Here is a 22,650-nt window from a genome sequence, read left to right as displayed (position 1 = left end):
GCATTACACATTTGAGAAGGCAGCAAAAGAATATGAAGCGAGTGATGCATACAAGCATATTCATAAGTGCAGCTACTGCGGAAACAAAGCACGGTGTAAACCTAAATTAAGTTCATAGACACGCTGCCGCTGGCGTTTGTCATGCCTAAAACGAATACGATATTCACAAGATACAAGTTTAATGAGAGGACGCGGGGTATAAACGAGACTTTTAGTCACTTTGTAACTAAGTTAAAATTGCTAGTGAAGAACTGTGCTTATGCAAACAAAAATCAGATGGTCAGGGATAGAATAGCGTTTGGCACAAACTCAGCAAAAGTGTGACAGAAACTTTTAAGTGCCAGGTCTGAGCTAACATTAAATAATTGCTGGTGAAGGACTGTGCTTATGCAAACGAATAGAAATCAAATGTTACGTTATTTTTAAAATGTTTCCTTTTCTTTTTCATAACTTCTTTAACACACTTCTTCTCCGCTGCGAAGCGTGGGTATTTTGCTAATAATTTATTAAAATGAGGTTAAAACACAGCCAAGTTATCCATCATTAAAAAATACAGTGTATCACCTAAAAATGGCTGTCTCCTCGGCCTACCCCCAGTCAAAGCATTGCAGCTGAAGAGACACCTGACAGTTCAGCCAACATTCTCCGCCCTTGTTCCTAGGCTTAGGCACCAGTAGCTGTCTCTGGCTCCTGGCAGGGCCAACACCTCGAGCCTCCAACTCCCGCTGCCAGGCTCACGTCTTTGTGGTACATGGCACATTAAGCCTCATTAAGCCTTCCATTACCCCTGCAGCTCCTGCTGCCTTTCTCCCGGCCTTATGCAGAGTAGCTTCAATCGAGGAATGCTTAAGTCACTCCAGTTTCTAGGTTGCTCAGCTGAAGCGACCAACAGCCCCTGAGTGTCCTCCCCATGCTCCCTCAAGGGAGTCTGCCTGCCTTTTCTCACGCTCTCTCTCCCATCCACTCGCTCATAAGCACCGGCTCCCTTCACCTCCTGCATTCTTTTTCTTTCCTATCTTTGTTTCTTTGTTTTGCCCCAGTTACTCCACCAACCTCCCACAGCTGTGCGAGCACGCACAACCACAGTGATCAGGCCAGCCATTCAATTATTTATTTATTAAAATGGGCTTCTGACTATTAAGCAGCAGACCTGCCATTATACCACATCCATCTTCCTCAGAACCCACCAAGCAGCCAGATAATACAGGTTTAAAAGACTCTTGCACCATTCTGGCTGTGATTTGCACTTGCTGATGCTTTTTTTGTATACTTATTAATGCAAAACATATGCCTTTAATTACATTTGCAGCTGCTTGATACTATAAGCATAAACTTATATGGCATAATCTAGAAAAGAAGAGTTGTATAACACAGTCTTGTTATGCCCAAAGCTGTCCCCGTAGTGGAACTAAGTAACACCATGTAGGTCTGCATGATTCATTTTTATGCAATGTGACAGACAACCAGGGACCTTGCCCCACCAGGATGCCTGGAGAAGGGAAGGACAGGGAGATGGGCAGTATCTTCCCCAGGACGCAAGAGGGCAGCACCCTGGTTTGCATGGAGGCCACGTAACAACAGCTGTGGGCTGTTTAAAGTCACTTTCAATTTCAAAGTGAATAAGTAATTAATATTTCCATCCCAATTCCGAGTTAAGAAATTTAAGGCAAAATGGACGCTACTAAGGAATTTTTAAACAGTTGAAAAGTCAGATTTGTTTTTAGAATTAATCATATGAGTTTTGAAAGAGACTGAAAATATTTGTATAAAGTTGGGAAAAAAATCAGAAAGCACTAAAAAGACATTGATTATATTTACATTTCTAACATACACTTATTCTATTAGGGTGGCACAGTGCTGCAGTAGTAGTGCTGCTGCCTCATTGTAAGAAGACTAGAATTCGCCTCCCAAGTCCTCTCTTTCTGGACTTTGTATGTTCTCTCTGTGTCTGCATTTCCTCCAAGCGCTCTGGTTTTCTCCCATACTCCAGAGTCATGCAGGTTAGGTGAACTGGCAACGCTAAATTGGCTTGTGTGCATTGTTCCTGCCACGTGCCTTATGCTGGCTGGGATATGCTCTTCTGACCCGGTCTGGATTAAGTGGGTTAGAAAATGACATAACTTATTCTGTTGCTGGGTCATAGGAAGCCAAAGTCTACTCTAGTAGAATGCTGGATTAAGTCAAGAACCAAAGCTATGACTTTAATCAGTTTGCTAGGACTCAGATCTATCACAGAACATTTTCATGCGTACAACTACATTGGTCCAATTTAGAGAAGGCAGTTAAGCTTAAATATTTGTATCTAAGATATAGGAGAAAGTAAAATGCATGCAGAAACAAACACAGACATTAGGAGAACATACAAAATTAAACAGAGCAATGAGCTAAGATTTTAGCCCAGGCTGAATAAAATACAACTGCGCTAGAATTTTCAATAACTATGAAAAAAACGGGTGTAAGCAAAACAAAAAATAATCATAAGATGCCCGGCACTGCCTGGGGATATTTATATAAGAGGTTCAGGTAAGCAAACAAATTTGTATGCGTTTTTTAAATGTTGACCTTTTTGTCATTGCTGATTGACCCTGCTGACATCTACATTACCTCCCAAACCTCATGAGCCAAGAATTTGGCAGTATCAATGCTATTTCTTTTCATTTCTGGGTTTAGTGGGTTCCAAAAAGTTTAACCACACCTTAATAAACTGGATAACTGGTTTAATAATTGATCACTGACACAACATGGTAATGTGGTTTTTAAATGGTAATCCTTTTGTCATTGCTGACTGAAATGCTATTGTCCCATGTGTCAGCTACACTACCTCCCTGCTTTGGATTTTAGAACCATTTGGCAGTGATTATACAATTCAATTTGGGTTTTGTGTCTCCCCATCACATTGAAACCAGTATCTTGATGGAACCTTGAAAAAAGCTTTGAAGTGTAGATTTTCAGTTTTATCAACAGCAATGTGCTTGCAAAATTTTATGAATATCGACTCAGCCATTTTGGAGAAATAATCTCGCTAATGCAGATTAGTGTTCCTAGACCACAGAATTGCTTTATAACCTATTTTAAGAACTGATCATGTATTAATTTATATATACAGTTACAGGAACAATCTACTGTATATATATAAAATCCTAAGTCTAAAAGTGCAACGATTTTATGTCACATTTTTTGTTACGCTTTAAATCGGGCTTATTTTAAAACCTACATATACAGTATGTAGGTTTTAAAATAACCTACATATATGTTTGGTATCATTCTTTTCAGAATTTATCGAACTTTAATGTGATGTTGTTAGAGTTTCAGATTCTTGTTCCATTTTTAAATTATAAACTAAAAAATATCAAGAACTCATGTCCTGTGAGACAAGATTTTGTGCTAACAGATTTAACCATGCCCCAGGCAGGAAATAAAAGACAAAGCGTAGGACAACTGCTGTACAGGCTTTTAAATGGTCAAAGCCCAGGAGGATCGGAGGAGGGCTTGTGCCTCCTCCAGACTGAGAGGGGACGTCCGTCCTTGTTATGTTGGGGGCCTCGGGTACAGGGCTTGGAAGCCCGGCCCTGTAGGGACCCGTGGCCACCGCCAGGTGGCACCCCGGTGCCTGAATATCCCGTGTGAGGCCCAGCCGGGACGCCCAGGAGGACCGGAGGAGTGCTTGTGCCTCCTCCAGACTGAGAGGGGGCGTCCGTCCTGGTTATGTTGGGGGCCTCGGGTTAAGGGCTTGGAAGCCCAGCCCTGTAGGGACCCATGGCCACCGCCAGGCGGCGCCCCGGTGGCTGGATATCCCGAGAGCTGGTGTGGCGGAAGTGCTGGGGGGAAGACTTTGGAGGACACCCGGAGAGCTGCCGGGAGGACAGCCGGCACTTCCGCCACGCTGGGGCGTGGCCAAGGGAAGAATGCCGAGAACACCTGGTGCTCATCCGGGAATCATATATAAGGGGCCGCCTCCCTTCAGTGAGCAGTGGATGTCGGGTGGAAGTGGACAGAGCTGGAGAGAGGACTGCAGGCAGCCAGGAAAGAAAGGCACAGAGACTGTGAGCCCTGGACTTTGGGGAATCGGTGCAAGAAGCACTGGGGTTTTGTGAGCACGGTAATATTGTAAATAATAGTGTAAATAAACAGTGTGTGGTGATGAACAACAAGTCTGTCTGTCTGTGTCCGGGCCAGCGTTCATACTCCGCATGAGATGGAGATCATGCGACACAGCAGCAGCAGCAGCAAGCCAGCAGCTGGTCGATCAAAGAGAAGGTAAAAAAAAATCTGCATTTGTTTCCCATTGTATCACCATTTAAGAGAGGGTTTCGGAGGAGCAACCGCATCTTCTTGGGGTGTGTTGAGCCCACCTTTTCACAATGCGAGCAGCAGAGATGCGAAGTGGCTAGCACATAGCACAGGCCGGGGGTTTCACGAGCGAAATGAGCAGGGGGTAACCCCCTAGTAATAAATAAAAGTACAGCTACACACTGTACTTGAAAGTTCACTGTTGAAATGACATGACAGCCTTATCTAAGATATACTAAACCTAGTATGAGTGATTTAATCATAAGAATACTTATGCAGTGATGTTTTTGACCATGTGGCTAGTTTGAAAGTTTTCACATACAACCAGAGAATTTAAAAATATTTGCTTGCTTTTCAAAATTAGTTGTTTTGAAAATCTGCATAATTTGGGAAGTAATATTAAACACAGCCAGGAACCAAATGTTCAGATTTCCTGAATAAATAGTCTAATGGACGAAAGCACTCAAGTTATTAACATACTTGTGACTATTCTGTCATGTGTTTACAGACATTTTATACAACTTTTAGTATTCCATCTTCTTAACCTCTATTCCAACCTTACAATCTGAAAGGCAAATAAATCGCTGTCAATGATAACACACTAATGCTCTGGGTTCTATTGTTCAAGCCCTAATTATTATTAGTTGGCTGCTGTTTTAAAAAAAAATAAAAAATCAAATTTTAAAATCTTATAACAAGATGTTCATGTAATAAGAAGCAAAACAACTGCTGTGTTTGAGGAGACAGAAGTAGCATTGGATCTGTCCAAATTTCATGTTGAAAAAAAACAGTACTATGCTTTTGTAGTTTCTGTAAGACTGTAAGAAAATAACAGGAACAAGCCATCTAATTAGGTGGCTTATATCATAAATACTAAACAATTTTTAAAAAATGGTTGCAATAAAGCTCTAAAAGAACTGAATGTACCCACTTTACCACAATTTCACCACTAAGTGCACATGTGTAGAAACACACAGAACATTAAGAAGTCAGTCTTGATATTTTTGACATTTGGGCACATACTTTAAATAAAACTAATGGTGAGAAATCAATGGTAAAAGAATGCCTGATCAAAAAAGAGGCATTTTCTTCTCATTTAATGTCTTAATCAGAATGGAACATCAGTTGAATGAACATTCTGGTTTTCACCAGCCACTTGTTTTCTTGTTCCTCCTCTAAGTCTTAGTAAAAAAAACAGTAAAAGCAATGCTGCTTTACAAAGGAATTCCAGTCAACACACAGCATTCATGTATTCATTTTTCCGCAGCTGTTGCTTTATTATGAATTATGACCCATTCTGATTATCTGTCTTTTAATGTTCTGTCTGTTTGAGTTATGAAGGAGGAAGCATTTACAAGTCTATAAACCTATGTTCCTATTAACATATTAAAACTGTTATCCACTGCTATTTGCTGTTCCTAATTAACCCATTATGCAAAGTAGCAAAACATAGTTATCCAACTAGATTCCAGCTTCAGCTCATGAGCAGATGATAGAAAACTAATTTTTAAGGAATTGGCTGCTATAGATCTGAATTTAGCAAGTTATGCAAGTGCTGAAGTCAAAAAGCATTCCTAAATCATCACATGTTTACTATCAGGGTTGATTGTTGGTATGATGTTCTTACTGTGGAATGCTTCCGCTAAAAGTATTGGAGATCATCCTGGCAAATGAGAGACAATTGTTGATGTTTTCCAGGTTAGCTGGGGATTCTGCTTTGCTATTCCCTACTCCCTTAGCCCAAAATCTTTCTAATTGTTTTCGCTATGAACACTTAAACTTTGCTATTGCAAAAGAATCCTAAAGTTCTTAGCAATTATTATAGTAATTTTGTAACGTCAGTCAACAGTCACCACTGTTCCAAGTATTTTTCATAAGGGTACAAATGCTCCCACTGTGCTTTCTGGCTCACTTCATAACATTTCATAACCCCTTCATTCTGTAACAAGAACCAGATGGTCACTCTGGCTGAGCTCCACAAAACCTGTGTGGAGATGGGAGAAACTTCCAAAAGGACAACCATAACTGCAACACTCCACTCTTCTGGGCATTACTGAAGAGTAGCCAGATCGTAACCTCTCAACAATAAAACACACACACAAAATTTCGCTTGGAGTTTGCAAACAAGCACCCAAAGGACACTCAAGATTCTCCAGTATGATGAAAACAAGATTAAACTATTTCAATTGTAAGCATCATGTTGAGAGGAATCCTGGCACCACTCATCACCTGTGCAATACCATTTCAAAAGTAAAGCATGGTGGTGGCATCATCTTTTGGGGTTGTTATTCAGTGGCAAGGACAGGGGAGATTAGTTGCATGGAGCAAAGTATAGAGATATCCCAAATAAAAACATTTAACTAGCTAAGTAAAAGGGTAGGCCCAGCCATGGAAGACACTCTGGACCCCCTGGAATTATTCCAAAACTGGATGCATTATGAACAATACTACATCCTCCTTCTGACACAAAAAAGTCAGCCAAAAAAAATATTCAGCTGAAGTGTGCCAAGAAATGCCGCTGGCCTCCTTCATACCTACAGTAATACACCTGAATAATGCCTCACTGCCACATCAGAGGTTTTCTTTCTTTTTAATTTTTAACTTTTTAGTTGTGTGTTTAGACCAGTGTGTTTAGATAGTGTGTGTGTGTGTAGATTTATCCATTTATGCAAGTATTTATTTAAAGACCTTCTGTAAAAAGCCAAATTTTCTCTTAGTTTCAAATAAAGTTCTATCTATCTATCTATCTATCTATCTATCTATCTATCTATCTATCTATCTATCTATCTATCTATCTATCTATCTATCTATCTATTATATAGTGTTCTATCTATCTATCTATCAATCATATATTGCTTTATCTATCTATCTATCTAAAGCACTCTGGAACTCACACTGGGCTAACAAGACAAAGTAAGGACAATGTAGGAGTGGCTTATGGACACCGGACAGGAATGTCCTTAAGTGACCAGGCCATACCCCGATCTTGAACCTAAAAGCACATCTTTGGAGAGACTTGAAAGTAACTATCCAACCTGAAAAAGCTTGAGAGGATCTGCAGAGAAGAATGGCAGAAAAATCTAAAGTCTAAGTGTTGCATTATATTCAAGAAGATCAAGGCTATAATTTTTGCCAAAGACGCTTCACTGAAGCATTGAGTAATTTTGTTTCTATTTTGATTTTATATAAGGATCTGAATACTTGTGTTAATATGATGCAACATAACAAAATGTGAAATAAGTGTAGGGGTCCAAATATGTTCTTAACTATACTGTATATTAGAAATCAGAATAAATTAGTCATGCCTGATCTACTCTGTTTTGTCAGCACTGTCAATATGGAGGACTTTAAATAGCTTCTGGGTCTAACCCCGGCCAAGGCTAAGATTGTACTTTTTATAAATACACTACTGGAACATTTTAGTATTCTGCAAGCTGAATATCGACTTTAGAGAACTACAGAACATTACAGAGAACGGATTAATGGTTATCAACATGGAAAGCTAAGTAACTAACTTAGCTAACCTTAAAGTTGAAGTAAAAAAAAGAGTTCAAGCTGAGTACTGTATGTTTATATAGTAAAACTAAGAACAGACCCCTGAGTAATCATATCAGATTTTTTTTTTTTTTTTTTTGATTTCCTTGACCAGTAAAATGCATCCTTGCAGATTTTACAGATATTAAGCATTAAATGTTCTTAAAATTAACCTAAACCTGTTTTATTCGGCCACTTATTGGTGGAACAATAAAAAATATTCAGACAAACCTTTGAAGCCCCCAACACTTTTTTGTTTCATTATTCATGAATTGTATTATACATACTTCCATTTTCTGCGCCAAGTGGACAGAGTCACAGGACTCTGCGACTGATAAAAATAAAAGTGGAAGGTACACAAGGAGCACTCTTTGAATCAGGCAATTTGTTTGCATTTAATCCCTGAACGGAATATTTTTGATAAAAGTACGAACGCTCACGCTCCACATACAAGGTTTAAATAGTATACCCGAATAGCTAAAACAAATAAATACAATTTGCCACAATAGAAATTCTGGGAAGAAAGCTGCTGTGTGAACATGGGCACAATGACGGCAATACATGAGGCTTGTTAGAAAATAAACTAATGACGCATTTCATCTGTGTAGTGTTGTGTAGTGAAGTGTTACATCTACGGTTACAAAGCTAGATATAGCGCCTCGAAAAACTCCACATTCATGTGACTTGGTGTCAGCCAGAGCAGCGCCTTGACAGGCAGCTGGATAGACGCTTACTCATATAGCGCTCACCTCAGTTGCGAGGCTGGTGCGGTTCCAGTCATAAACCCATTCGCCTCCGCATGGAGCCACTGGCACCAAGTTCATCGCCGAGGCATTTGCCACGCGCGATTCCCACGCGGCACACTCCAGGTCAGTCTGGTTCCATTCAACATCATAGCGGAAACAGGCAGCATTTGAACCCGTGGGTACCGTATACTTTTTCTCCTCCTCCAGAGTCCAGCCACACTTTTCCGCGAATGTCTCGACTCCAGGACCGCGACACCAGAACGGAGGCGTTTCTCCGATAAAGATAAAGCCCACGAATACAAAAGCAGCCACGATCCCGGGGATGCAACACAATACTGCCATCCATTTTTGATAGGCTCCGAACTCGCCGATGTCTGTGAGTAACGCGTCAAAGTTGATCATTGCAGAGCTGTGCAGCGGAGCGCCGAGGGCGCTTTATTTAAACAGCAGAGGAGAGGCGTGAGATTTCAACAACTCCACCTCCATAGCAGTACCACTGCAATTCAGCTAAACGCCTCTTTCCCTTGCAGTTTCAGGAAAGTTATCTTGTATCTCTGACTTTGGCTGTGCTAGCAATCTTAAAATGAACATTTCACCCCATCATGTGCCTCTCCCAAACCACACATCCTGAACAGAGACTAGTCAACTTTCAAATCACATGGGTGTTTTTCAAGCACCCAGTCCGGTTTTCTTGAATAGCTCTCTCAATGTCATTTGTGTTCTTCTTCTTGTACCAACTATTCAAAAATGCCTGGTATGGGAAATATCCATCTTTAACCCCCACAGAAACCCAGTGCCCACTACCTATTCATAGCTTTAAAGTTTTCTTATATACATTTGGTCATGTGATCTTAAAGCGCCTTCCATTCCCCAAACAAGAACCTCACCTCCATCATCCATCCAGCTACTTTCTGCATGTGCTTTTCTATTACCTGGCAGATAAGAAACAGTTATCAGGTGGAAGTCAGCAACCACCCATCCATTATCCAACCCGCTATATCCTAACTACAGGGTCACCTGTAGTCTGCTGGAGCCAATCCCAGCCAACACAGGGTGCAGGGCAGGAAGCAAATCCTGGGCAGGGCGCCAGCCCACCGCAGAGGCAGCAACAAGACATGCATAAACTGCATGTCACACTCATACACAAATCCTATGCGTGATATTTTTAATATGCAAAGCAAGCACACATCCCTTTGGGTTCTGTTAGGAAACAAACTGAGATCATCAGAAAAAACTTACACAGAATACCAAAATCATGTAGAATATGACAAGGCTGTGAAGCTGCTCTGCAGTGGCACCCATCACTAATGTATAGGGTGGTCCAGATCTAATTATGAAATTTTCATTACGCTATAACTTATTAAGTCTATTACATAGAAAATATCCCGAAAATCCCAGACCATCGAGAAGTGTGCAAACTGACGACATGAAGAATCATCTTTGCACCAAACTGGAATTGTCCCTGTATAAATCAACATCATCCAGGCGATCTGCATCTGCATAAATAGATTTGGACCTCCCAGTATACTTTTATTCTGTATTATTCTTAACCAGTAATGGTGTAATACACTTGACTTGAGCATTCCTAGTTTTCATACTCTTTCTCTGTACGTTTTGCATTCATTTTCTCAGTGGTTGATGCGCTTGCTGCTTCCTGAGTAGTTCTTCTTTTCTCCATCCTAGTGGCCCGCTTCTTCTCTTCTTCCGTTGGCATCTTTTCGCATTAAAACTGATTAAGTCAGTGTTTGTGTTGCAATTACTTAGTACGTTTTCTTTCATTTTTCATTTAAGCTGGCACTTTAGTCTTCAATCTGCCTCAAGAATGATTTAAGTTATGAAGAGGTAGAGGAAGTGACGGCGAAGGTGGTAGGGACTGAGAACGGCACCTGTATGCATGAGTCACACGGCTGCCCTACTGGCTACTGGCGAGAGTTTATTCTACAATAAAAAAAATGAAATAAAAAGAGGAATAGCCTTGGAGGTCAATCATCACCCCGAAAGCGGATAGTAGACGCCACATAGTATATGTGTACCAAATTTCAGGTCAATAGGTTTGTGAGCTACAGGTGATTTAAAATCCTGGACAGACAAACGAATAACCATGGTAGCATATTATATATAAAGATAGCTTTGTCAGTGCCTTCTGTTACACTCTACAAATTTTACCTCTAAAATTTGTTTGGATTTCTGTGCAAAGTAATTCATTTTTGAAAGCTTTTGTAAACTTATTTCAGATTTGTGCAACACAAGCCAAATGCAGGTACATTTACAACATATAATTATACAATACTGGCATTATCAATGTTTTGTTGTTGGTATCAGCAATTAATTTAATTAACTAGGAAACAAAGGAATTTAATTCCAGGAATGAAATTTGAAAAGTAGAACTGGCTAGTGATATTTTTGCCCAGTAAGCATACATACTGTATTAGTAACTAAATAATAAAAGAAAGTTTAAATTACATTGCTTTGTCGATGTATATGTTTATTGATTATTCAAAACACCACAAGAACAAATAACACTAGAAAACTTAACCAACTACAGATTCATAAATTTCCAAATCAATAGTTAATTTTCTCACTTTACCGTTTTTCTCAGAGATCTTTGATCTTTGACTCCCTGTAAACTCTATCCAGATCTGTCACTTGCCATGACTGTGATATCTTGTAACATAGATGAACATTTCTAATAGATCATTTTATAAAGAACTAGCAAAATACCCGCGCTTCGCAGCGGCGAAGTACTGCATTAAAATTTTAAATAATAAACTGAGAGAAAATGTACCAATAATTATTTGTTAAGGATCTCTTTGTATACCACGTTGTCAGTTCGCCCCTCCGGTTGTAATATGACCAAGCTGTGCGCTGAGCTTACTCTTGAGCATGCAACGTATAGTTAGTTGGCCATGTGAAAAGCAATTTTGCCTCAAATCAATGCCAACCTTTTGTAGGGTCTGTCCCTGACACTTATTAATTGTCATCACGAAGCAGAGCCTTGCTGGAAATTTAAGGCGTTTGAATTGAAATGGGAGATCAAAGAGTATAACGGGGATGCGAGGAATAAAAACTCTCTCCCCTGAGCCACCGCCAGTAAAAATAGTTGCCTCAATCAGGTTGTTTTGCAGGCATGTGACCTGAAGTCTCGTGCCATTACAAAGTTTCGGTGGCTGTAAGTTTCTCAATAACATTATTGGTGCCCCAACCTTCAAAATTAGATTATGCTCAGGAGTCCCTGAAGGATTCAGAGTGTGGACCGAGCTGCAGGCTATGGACGTATATATATGTATGTAAGTAAGGATTCAGTTAGCGTTGGGAACTCGCGTACCAAATTTCTTGAAGATGGGCCCATTAAGTAACAAAGACCGTTGGAAAGTTGAATATGGTGGCCGACAGTGGTGTCATACTATCGAAATAAGTACGTACATCGGTTTCGGTTAGCGCAGGGAAGCCGCCTACCAAATGTCATGAAGATGGGGCCATAAATAAGAAACTGTAACATGGCGGACATTGTCGACCGTTATGACCGTTAAGTGTAGAATTTCGAAATGAAACCTGCCCAACTTTTGTAAGTAAGCTGTAAGGAATGAGCCTGCCAAATTTCAGCCTTCTACCTACACGGGAAATTGGAGAATTAGTGATGAGTCAGTGAGTCAGTCAGTGAGTCAGTCAGTGAGGGCTTTGCGTTTTATTAGTATAGATTACATAGTTTATTACTGTAAGTTGTTCATTAGACCAAATCTGTTTTCAGAGTCTGCACAGGTTGCCAGGAATGTTCCTCTACTATCCATTAACTTTCCAATATCACTAAACTTTGCATTTTGATAAGAAAATGGCACCATATCAGAAAGACTTAAACCAGTTTCTTACTGATTTTGTCAGCAATGGCAATACAGTTTCTCTGTAGGGGGCATTAAAAGCCCCCCCCCCCAAAAAAAAAGAAACACCAAGGAGTAAAAAGGTAAAAAAGGCATGTTTTAGCAACAAAATATTATCACAAGAAAGGAAATAAACATAATCAGATAAAAAATAAACACTTAGCTGCCGCTTTTGGTCTGACACAAAGACAGCTATTGCACCACTGTCTAACTGCTCTTGTTACCACTCACCTCCCGAATCCAGGTTCACATGGACAATGGCCAGAAGTGACTTTTAGGTCTCAGTCAACTAGTTCTCCTTAGTGTATTCTAGAAATAGGACTAGCAATGTAAAACTCCAACAGTACTTCAGGAACATCCTTTATCAGCCCCAAGCATCCCTGCAGTCCCAGACACCCTAAAGGAGAAGGCCAGAAGGAGTTGCGCTATGTCTTTGTGGACCTGGAAGAAAACATATGACAGGATTCCTCAAGAGGAGTTGTGGTATTGTATGAGGAAGTCGGGAGTGGCAGAGAAGTATGTACGAGTTGTACAGGATATGTACAAGGATATGTACGAGAGAAGTGTGACAGTGGTAAGTTCTGCGGTGGGAGTGACGGATGCATTCAACGTGGAGGTGGGATTACATCAGGGATCGGCACTAAACCCTTACTTATTTGCATTGGTAATGGACAGGTTAACAGACGAGATTAGACAGGAGTCCCCGCGGACTATGATGTTTGCTGATGTCATTGTGATCAGTAGTGAGAGTAGGGAGCAGGTTGAGGAGACCCGGGAGAGGTGGAGATATGCTCTAGAGAGGAGAGGAATGCAGGTCAGTAGGAACAAGACAGAATTCATGCGTGTAAATAAGAGGGAGGTCAGTGGAATGGTGAGGATGCAAAGAGTAGAGTTAATGAAGGTGGATGAGTTTAAATACTTGGGATCAACAATTCAGAGTAACAGGGATTGCAGAAGAGAGGTGAAGAAGAGAGTGCAGGCAGGGTGGAATGGGTGGAGAAGAATGTCAGGAGTGATTTGTGACAGACGGGTAATCAACAAGAGTCAAAGGGAAGGTCTACAGGATGGTAGTGAGACCAGCTATGTTATATGGGTTGGATGGTGGCACTGACCAGAAAGCAGGAGACAGAGCTGGAGGTGGCAGAGTTAAAGATGTTAAGATTTGCATTGGGTGTGATGAGGATGGATAGGATTAGAATTGAGTACATTAGAGGGTCGGCTGAAGTTGGACGGTTGGGATACAAAGTCAGAGGTGAGATGGTGTTGGTTTGGACATGTGCAGAGGAGAGATGCTGAGTATATTGGGAGAAGGATGTTAAGGACAGAGCTTCCAGGGAAGAGGAAAAGAGGAAGGCCTAAGAGGTTTATAAATGTGGTGAGAGAGGACATGAAGGTGATTGGTGTGACAGAGCAAAATGTAGAAGACAGAAAGACGTGGGAAAAGATGAGCTGTGACAACCCCTAACGGGAGCAGCCAAAAGAAGAAGTAGAAGAAGTTACATTTTTAAAACCATGGTACACATTAATTTGCTGTAGGAAGTTGTGTGTTTAAGCTTAAGAAATACCATGCTGTTTAAAATGGGGTCTACAGTGCATTGATGCAAATATGAAAAAAAATCTTAAAACTTACCAAACACGTGCATTTTTAGGGCAAAACGTTCTAGAGTATTAACAAAAATTAAATATAATAAAGGCTCTGTTTTTTGAGAACAGAAGTATGACATCATTTATTTTTGCTTGCACAAAATGAAAAGCTGTCAGAAGAGTAAATCTCTGTTTCTGAAACAGTGTAGATATTGAAGACAAGTCTGATAATATACTGTATGGTATTGTTTAAAACATCTAGCATTGCTTGTTATTAATATTTTTAGATTTGTTTCTAATAATATTTAAGAATAGTCACATTATTTTTAGTTAATCACTAATTGACTGTCTGTGTTGTTTTCTAATACATATTTGAAATCAAAAATTTATTAATAGTGCCCCAAATGTGCATGTTTGGGGTGTGTCTAACCAACATCATCTACTGAAAATACAAGAATTCTCTTTACCTATTTAGCAAATTAAATGTTCTATTAATGTAAGAAAATCAACAGTCACTTTGCTTAAGGTTATAAAACAGCCGAACAGCTCAACACGCTCAGCCCGGCTGGCAAAGCTTTGCAGATTCCACAATTGAAAACAGAAGCAGGTAGATTTAAGAATAATGAAAGCCTGATTTTACTGCTCTGTGCAAGAAGAGAATCTTTCTTTAAAAAATAATGTTTAAAATGTCTTATTTTGATGATGAGTAAAATGACCATTCTTAAATTTCTAGGTTAAGCCCTACTGGAGACAAGTTGAACTTTTTGGAGCAGCAGTATTCTTCTACATGAAGTTCTTTTAAAATTTAAGTAAAGGCTGACACAAAGCTTAGTCTAAACCAGTGCTTCCCAAACTCAGTTCTGGGGGCCCACTGTGGCTGCAGGTTTTTGTTCCAACCTGGTTCATAATCAGTGACAATACCTGATAACACTGAGCTCATTTAATTAGCTGTTTTTTTTTCTTTTATTCGACATTCAGAAAAGCACAGCAGCATGACTTTTACATTTATAAGACATTTATAAATATTTCTGCTTTTGCTATAGATTTAAATGCTTTACTCTCTTTTGTTGATTTAATTATACTTTGGCCTTTCTCTGTGCAGTTTTTCCCCGTTCATTGTATCTTATTAATGATAATTTAAAACGAGCAGATCAGACACCCAGGAAAACAAAACTGAATAATCAAAGGCTGCAACTACTTTAGCATCAGACCCACTAATTAGTAAATAATGGATTAATTAAACAATTAGAACACCTTGAAAAGTAGAATGAAAATCAAGATGAAAACACTGTTAAAAAGAAAAAAAATACAGTATTCCTATACAACTGCTTGGTACATTTTAATATTTTTTTTAGCAAACTTAATTTTCTAATTTCTATATTGTTCCCTAAACACAGAACTTCGGAAATATCAGTTCATTTCTAATTTCTCTATTATAAAAAAAAATCTTGGAAGGAGACAAGACGTGATTTTTCACAGAGAGACACTGTCACGTCCCGCGAGACGAGTGTTTGTGCCAAGAGATTTAACCACGCCCAGGGCCGGAAATAAAAGCCAAAGATTAGATGACAAAGTACAGCGTCGTAAAGAATTAAAAAACGGCACGGTACACATGCAGAGCAGGTTAGAGAGATAATGGAAGTGCAAAAATTCGAAAGTCTCAAATAAAGGATAGTAAAGATCGCTTTAGCGCAAACAAACGGAAATTATTACTTGGTGAAATAACGGAACAGCGAAAAGAGATCGAATATATTGTTCGGATTTAAAATTTAAGTTGGAGACTTGTCGATTGTCTAAATCATGTTGCCATCAGGAAAAAAAAAGTAGTGTTTCTTCCCAATGAAAAGGCATATCCGTGAGAATTAAAAGATTTGTTGTTTGGTGAAAGTGAAATCCCATAAGAGAAATCATTTCTCATTTGTGTGAATCCTATTGTCAGACACGTTTCTTGTAGAGAGAAAGAAACGATACTCACTCACGGGCAGTTATACATTGCGTTGGCACGGTGTAATTCCAAACATGGAATAAAAATTGGGGTGGCACGGTGGCACAGTGGTAGCGCTTCTGCCTCGCAGTTAGGAGACCCGGGTATGTCCAAAGACATACATGTTAGGTGAATTGGCGATCCTAAATTGTCCCTAGTGTGTGCTTGGTATGTGTGTGTGTGTGTGTGCCCTTCAGTGGGCTGGCGCTCTGCCCGGGGTTTGTTTCCTGCCTTGCGCCCTGTGTTGGCTGGGATTGGCTGCAGCAGATCCCCATAACCCTGTAGTTAGGATAATGGATGGAATAAAAATGTAATGAGATATTGATGAAAAGGTAAAAGTGAAAAGAGATTGAATATATGGACATAGGTGATATGACAGAAATGTGCTGCGTGATTATGTATGTAATCAACCACGGTCTGCTGCCACAGGTATAATTTACCTTTTCCCCCCCACTGTCTGTGCTGCCTGTCGTTGCCCAGCATAACAATATAAATTATAAAGAAACATGGACACTGATATTAGTGGATATATGGGTCGAGCTCTCTAACTGTGCGTTCAAAAGGGAAGTACAAATTCAAGGAGTTTTGCCACCCTTTGTGCCCTTAAGAACAACAACAACAACATTTATTTTTATAGCACATTTTCATACAAATAATGTAGCTCAAAGTGCTTTTCATGATGAAGAAAAGAGAAATAAAAGACAAAGTAAGAATTAAAATAAGACAACACTAATTAACATAGAATAAGAGTAAGGACCAGGGCCAGGGAGGACAGAAAAAAAAACTCCAGACGGCTGGAGAGAAAAAATAAAATCTGCAGGGGTTCCAGGCCACGAGACTGCCCAGGAGTTCAATTAATATAGTAGATACTGTATCTGACCTTTCTTTTTATGTGCACACTGTTTTTTGCAATACAGTACATACTGTATCTACAGCACAAACACAGAGCTTTAAGAAAACTTTGACCACTCCCTGAAAGTTCTCTTTATTAGCACTGTTTGTGTCATATGCGTTCTAGCAATAGTCATAAGTTAGCACTGCTGGAGGCAGTGGGGGTGGAGATGGAAGGCTTTTGGGTCTTCCTCAGTATTTCACAATGAAAAGAGGTCTGTTTTTTAGCTTAACAAATCAGTCAAGGCCACTGCCTATGCCTTAGACTGGCTTTCTGGTACTGAAAACAACACAATTCCACATATTACAGCTGTCAATAATCTACAGTATTCCCTACAAATAGTCAAATACCCTTTAGTTGCTCCATTATTGACCTTCTGTCACAAGTAAATATTTAAAAGCATCTTGCCCGCAAAGCAGAGCCCCACCAAGCAAACAAACACCCTAACACCCATTCCTCAAGACCCATCTTATCACCAATTCACAGATCTAGAGGCATACAGTGAAATTTTCCTCCACTTAGTTTCATAGCTTTATTCTGTCCAACATCTATGTATCTTTGTTAATTTTTAATAAAGAGTCAAGTAGAGAACTTTGTTTCCTGGTGCAGAAAGAACTATCTGCAGCGTAACATCATTAAAACCAAGGAACTGCCAGCCATTTTCCAACCTGCTGAATCCGAACACAGGGTCACGGGGGTCTGCTGGAGCCAATCCCAGCCAACATAGGGCACAAGGCAGGAACCAATCCTGGGCAGGGTGCCAACCCACCGCAGAACCAAGGAACTGGTTATTGACATTTGCTGTACTCAACAGCCCAAATGTCCAGTCACTATTTAGGGAGTGGATGTAAAGGTGGTGCACTCCTACAAGTACTTGTGATTGTTTAATAATGCAGTGGTTCTCAACCTGTGGGGCAGGCCCCGGGCCCCAAAGCGGGGTGCGAAGTAACAAAAAGAGGGGTGCAAAGATGTAAAAAAAAGAAAACAAGAATCAAAAATATGAAAAAAACATCTGTTGAAACCAAAAACAAATTAACTTAAACTAAATTCTGATACTAGAACAATAAATGTAGAGTTAAATAAATGTTGATAAAAGTTAAGTAGGTACAGTATTATAAAATATGCATCTACATTTCAAAAAAATGTTATGGGGGCGTGATTAAAACTGTTATGAAAACTCGGGTCGCAAATACTTAAGGGTTGAGAAACGCTGCAATAATGACAGGTTGGACTGGTCTTGTAACACAGAGTAATTATAAAAGAAAGGGCAGACTATGTTTCTTTAATATGAATAGTGACATCCATCATATTTTCTATAACTCTCTAACGGCCGGTGCAATTTTAGATTAGATTAGAATGGATTTCCCACACTGCAGTGTACTCGGCTGGTAACATCACTTTAAGATTAAGAGAGGCACACTGAATCAGCAAACTAATTAAAAAGGAAAAGTTCAGTTCAGGGACGTGCTGGAGGTAGTAGCAAATGAAAGGATTAAAATAAAACCGAGTGCTTTTATGAACAATGCTGCACATCCTTTCTCTGACACATGAATCATTCAGCAGAAATGTTATTACCAATAGCTACTGGGGCTCCTTCATACTAATATGCTTGTATAATGCCTCACTGTGAGTGTGACTGTCACTTTAACTGCCAAGTCAGATGTTTTTTTCCTTTTTAGTCATTCCTGTGTGTGTGTGTTCAGAACATAGTATGGCTAGATCTGTCTATCTATCTATCTATCTATCTTGACTGTCTGTCCTATCTATCTATCTATCTTGACTGTGTCTGTTTGTCTGTCTATCTATATATCTATCTATCTATTGTGCACCTTTGCCCAAATACATTCCCATATCTCTGACAATAATCTATGGCGAGTTCTGCTGGCAGATAGGGATGCTTTCAATTCTACAGTATTTTTCTGTTAGCTTTGGTCCATCCAATGCACCACCTTCTCTAATACACTCGTCCACAAAGCTAGCTGTGCATCATCATGGTTGCCTGCCAGGCAGAACACTAAAATGTTCTTTAACAGCTGCTCTAACAGTATCATATTGTTTACAGTATATGTTTTAGACAAAATATACTGCAAATAATAGTGCATTCATTTCAATTTTTTTTTTAAAAAGTGGAGCACTGGCAAATTAGGTAACTTGTTTGCCTGGGTTCATACAATGAGTCAATGGTAATAACTGAACCAACAACTTATATGTTTAATTCAATGTGTTAGTCACTGCCTTCATTAGCAAAAACAGGGCTGACTCAATCTTACTGCCCTTACAGCTCTCCCCACCTGTGGTGAACTGGCATTTTGTATACAAGTTGATAAGTATTTTTTATGTCTTTCTCTGTAAACTGTGTTTAGGTTTGTTGTACTTTCATGTCTAACTAACCAAACCCCGAGCCTTTAGGGCTGACTCAGGATGTGAAATGTTTTGCAGGGTTAGCAGAGGTGCCTCAAACTGGTTTCTCAAGGGTGATTCAGTGCAGAACATTCTTATAAGCCAGGAAGACCATAAAACTACCTAGCTGGCAAGCTTCAGCTGAAGAAATGGTATTCATTATGTGAGGGCAGGTGTGAAAAGGCAGTGTGTGCAGCCATTGGTCTGAAGTATGGCTGTTTGGGAATGGTTTTGAATCAGAGGCCATCCTGTGCCATGACACCTATTGGTCTAAGGATTTAGACAGGAATGTGTGACACTTACAGATAATCTAATTTAGACACCATTAAAATATCTGACTACGCCACCCAGTTTCATTAAGAGACTGAGAACTCTTCAAATTTAACAATAATAGCACACAGGTAAATTGGGCAGTGAGTAAACACACAATGAAAGACACAACAGTAATTTCAGGAAAAGCAACAATAACTTCTATTACACAAGACAATATAAAGTACATTAAAAAGATAAACAAACATAAAAAATCTAACAATATCAGGAACTAAATTCCTTTTATTAAACAAAAAAAAAGCACACAGTCCACACTCTAAAAGTCTGTTAAAACAAGAATTGGAGGATACAACCTTTAGTGGTTCAGAGTCCAGTTTGCTCTCTGTGTTACCCCAACAATTAATCGTCCAACTGTCCATGAATGCACTTTGTTCACCAGACGCTCGTTTCCCAACAGAAGTCTTTTCCTATTCTGGGCTCCTTGTGTTGCTGCGACCTAGGCACGCCTTGCTTCTTGTCCGCCAGCTTTGCTCTGTTCTTTCATGTGGCTTCCCTCTCTCTTCTTGTGGAGCTGTCTCTTCCTCCCTGGACGTAAGTCTTGCTGTCCTTGTGCCTCACGTCTTGCTAGCCACGTACCCGAGTCTGCCTGCAAACTTCTTTGCTCTGTGTGAGTGTCTTGGCAGCGTTCTGTAGGGTAGTGGATTGTCCCTCACTCTGCCTTCTCCTGCCCAGAAGTTTAAATGTCCTTCAGTCCCTGCCTAGATCAACAGGATGATAGATTAAACAGTGACACATCCAAATTTCCTGTGTTTAACAAATAGCGTAAACACAAGTTAACAAAATGTATTGTTACCAAGTATCAATAAGTACACATATGCTGATCAGAAACCAATATTCTTAGATATGTTCATTTCTAAGTCAGGTAAATACAAACATTGTCCAAGGAAGGAGCAGTTCTTATATCACAATTTTGTGTTGTTTGTATATTTAAGCAGTTAAAACTTCAAAGAGGTGATTCTTTTGCAAGACAGCAAATACTTATATCCTGTAGACAGTCATCACAATAATCAGTAACAGCATTACCCAGGAAATTTGCCTTTTAACTTCTCACCCCAGTCCCAACAATGAGTGCCTATTGCCTTCTCATCTACTGTATTTCAAATGTAATATTTACATGTTCCTTTGCCTAAGAGAGAAATGAACCCACCCAGTGTACAAAATATTTATTTAAAAAAAAATACTTTACCCCTCCCTCTCTCTCTTTCTGTCACATCATGGCCATGAAGAGAACACAATGAGGAGGGCAACGCAGAAGCCATATGCCACCTGTCCTGAAGAAAGCTGACTAGACATGATGACTTGACCAGACACATTTGAGTAACTACAAGTCTGTGTGCCGCCTGAAACTACACATCTATAATTTATCAGGTTGTATGGTTGCCATTATTCACAGGTACTTGTGATAAGCCAAGTTAAGTGGCTGTGAATAATGCAAATATAGAGACAGCCTGTTGGCTTGTCACAGAAATTTGGAAAAAAAAAATGTTAAAGAAATAAAGTTTTCATTTACCTGTTTTACCACCCCTGCACAAATTAACACAGCAGCGACACAAAGTTTTACCAGCGGTTTGAGCGCCACAATGCTCCAAGGGCTGCCTGGTGGCCTACAAGTGATACAAGAGTAAGCCAATGGGCCTGAAATAGCCGACACTGATGCATGCGTCTGAGGCCATTTTTCGAGTGAGTTCACAGTTTCTGGCAGCTGAGTGCATAGGCATGCTAACGTAAGGAGAGAGGACGAAAGTGCAATATTTAAATCCAGAGAAACAGATCAGAAGGATACTGTAGACAGTTCAGTTTTAAAGTAGCCAGCAAAGGGAATTCACATATATGGTAAAGCATAGAAGTGAAAGCAGGAGAAAGTAAAACAGTACTCACTTAACTGAGGCTGAATGGGAAGGCAACAAGTCACCAAGACAGATGGGTACGTGTGCGCGCGCAAGAGCAGAAACATTTAAATAGGGTGGAATGCACCTGAGCAGGTTTTGACAAATGGTGCACATCCCGACGTGACTCTTTATTGGATGTCCACAGGTAACATAAATGCTGATTGGATGGTCAAAAGGGCTTATAGTATAAAACCATGGTCCGAACACCAGGAGTCATCTTTTGACCAGGTCTTCGGGTTGTGCTACTAATTTGTTTAATCGAGTAGTGGAGATATGTTCCATCCTTTGTGTATATAGTAGGTGCTTAGTTTTTCATTTTTCTTTTTTGATTATTTTTTCAGCCTGTTATGCGGCTGGACGAAGGAGGTGGAAGAGTTTTTTTTTTTTTTTGTTTTGTTCTTTTTCTTTTTACTTTTGATTTGAAGTAACCTCTGCACTAATTTTTCTTTTTGTAAGTGTCTTTGTATTAGACTTTTTGTTTTGCAAGACATTTGTTTGTAAAATAGTTTGGGCTCAGCTGGAATAAATCATAATCCTGTTTTTGAGCAGTCTTTTTAGTCTGATTCTCTCTTACTACATCCCCTGGTTGCTCAGTTTCATCTACTGGCACCCCAAATCAGGTTTTGTACCACAGTGTCCTTATTTGGGGTGTCATAGTACTCTCCTTCATTATTATTATTTTATGATATAATCAATAATGCATTTTTAAAATGTGTACTTTAACTCCTGCTTGTCTTTTTACTCTTTGTAATTGCCTGAGGTTATATACTGTATGTAGAAGGGAAGGTAGGGAGCAGTGCTAAAGTACAATACCTTCTAAACAGCGGTAAGTCTATGAGTCATTCTGATAAAGTCTACACAATACAGAGTACAAAAGAGAAAGCTTAAGTCAAATAGGACTCTGCCAAGTCAAAACACAACCCTTTTCAGTCCAGTCCTGATTTCATAGTTCATAGTCTGTATCATAGTTATTATTTTCCTGCAATAAGTCCAAAAATCTCTTGCTCTTAAACACAACGTCCCATCACAATTTTGCCTACTTGATCTTCTGCCTTCTTTTCAAAGCATAGGAACACAAACAAAAGCTCTGTTTTGACAGGATATTGCTAAGGCAATACCTTTTGCT

General features: G+C 39.6%; 1 protein-coding gene across 1 annotated transcript in view; it reads right to left on the bottom strand.

Moving 5' to 3' along the window:
* The window catches only part of LOC120525980 (solute carrier family 22 member 3-like), a 61,933-nt gene extending 52,936 nt beyond the window's left edge, over positions 1 to 8,997 (bottom strand). The window contains exon 1 of the mRNA XM_039748759.1: positions 8,574 to 8,997. Coding sequence (XP_039604693.1) covers positions 8,574 to 8,972 — 399 coding nt within the window. The 5' untranslated portion in view covers positions 8,973 to 8,997. The remainder of the gene's footprint in view (positions 1 to 8,573) is intronic.
* Between the last annotated feature and the right edge of the window lie 13,653 nt (positions 8,998 to 22,650).

Source organism: Polypterus senegalus, chromosome 3, assembly GCF_016835505.1.
Source record: "Polypterus senegalus isolate Bchr_013 chromosome 3, ASM1683550v1, whole genome shotgun sequence".
NCBI lineage: Eukaryota > Metazoa > Chordata > Cladistia > Polypteriformes > Polypteridae > Polypterus > Polypterus senegalus.
This window is presented reverse-complemented; position numbering and strand designations above follow the sequence as displayed.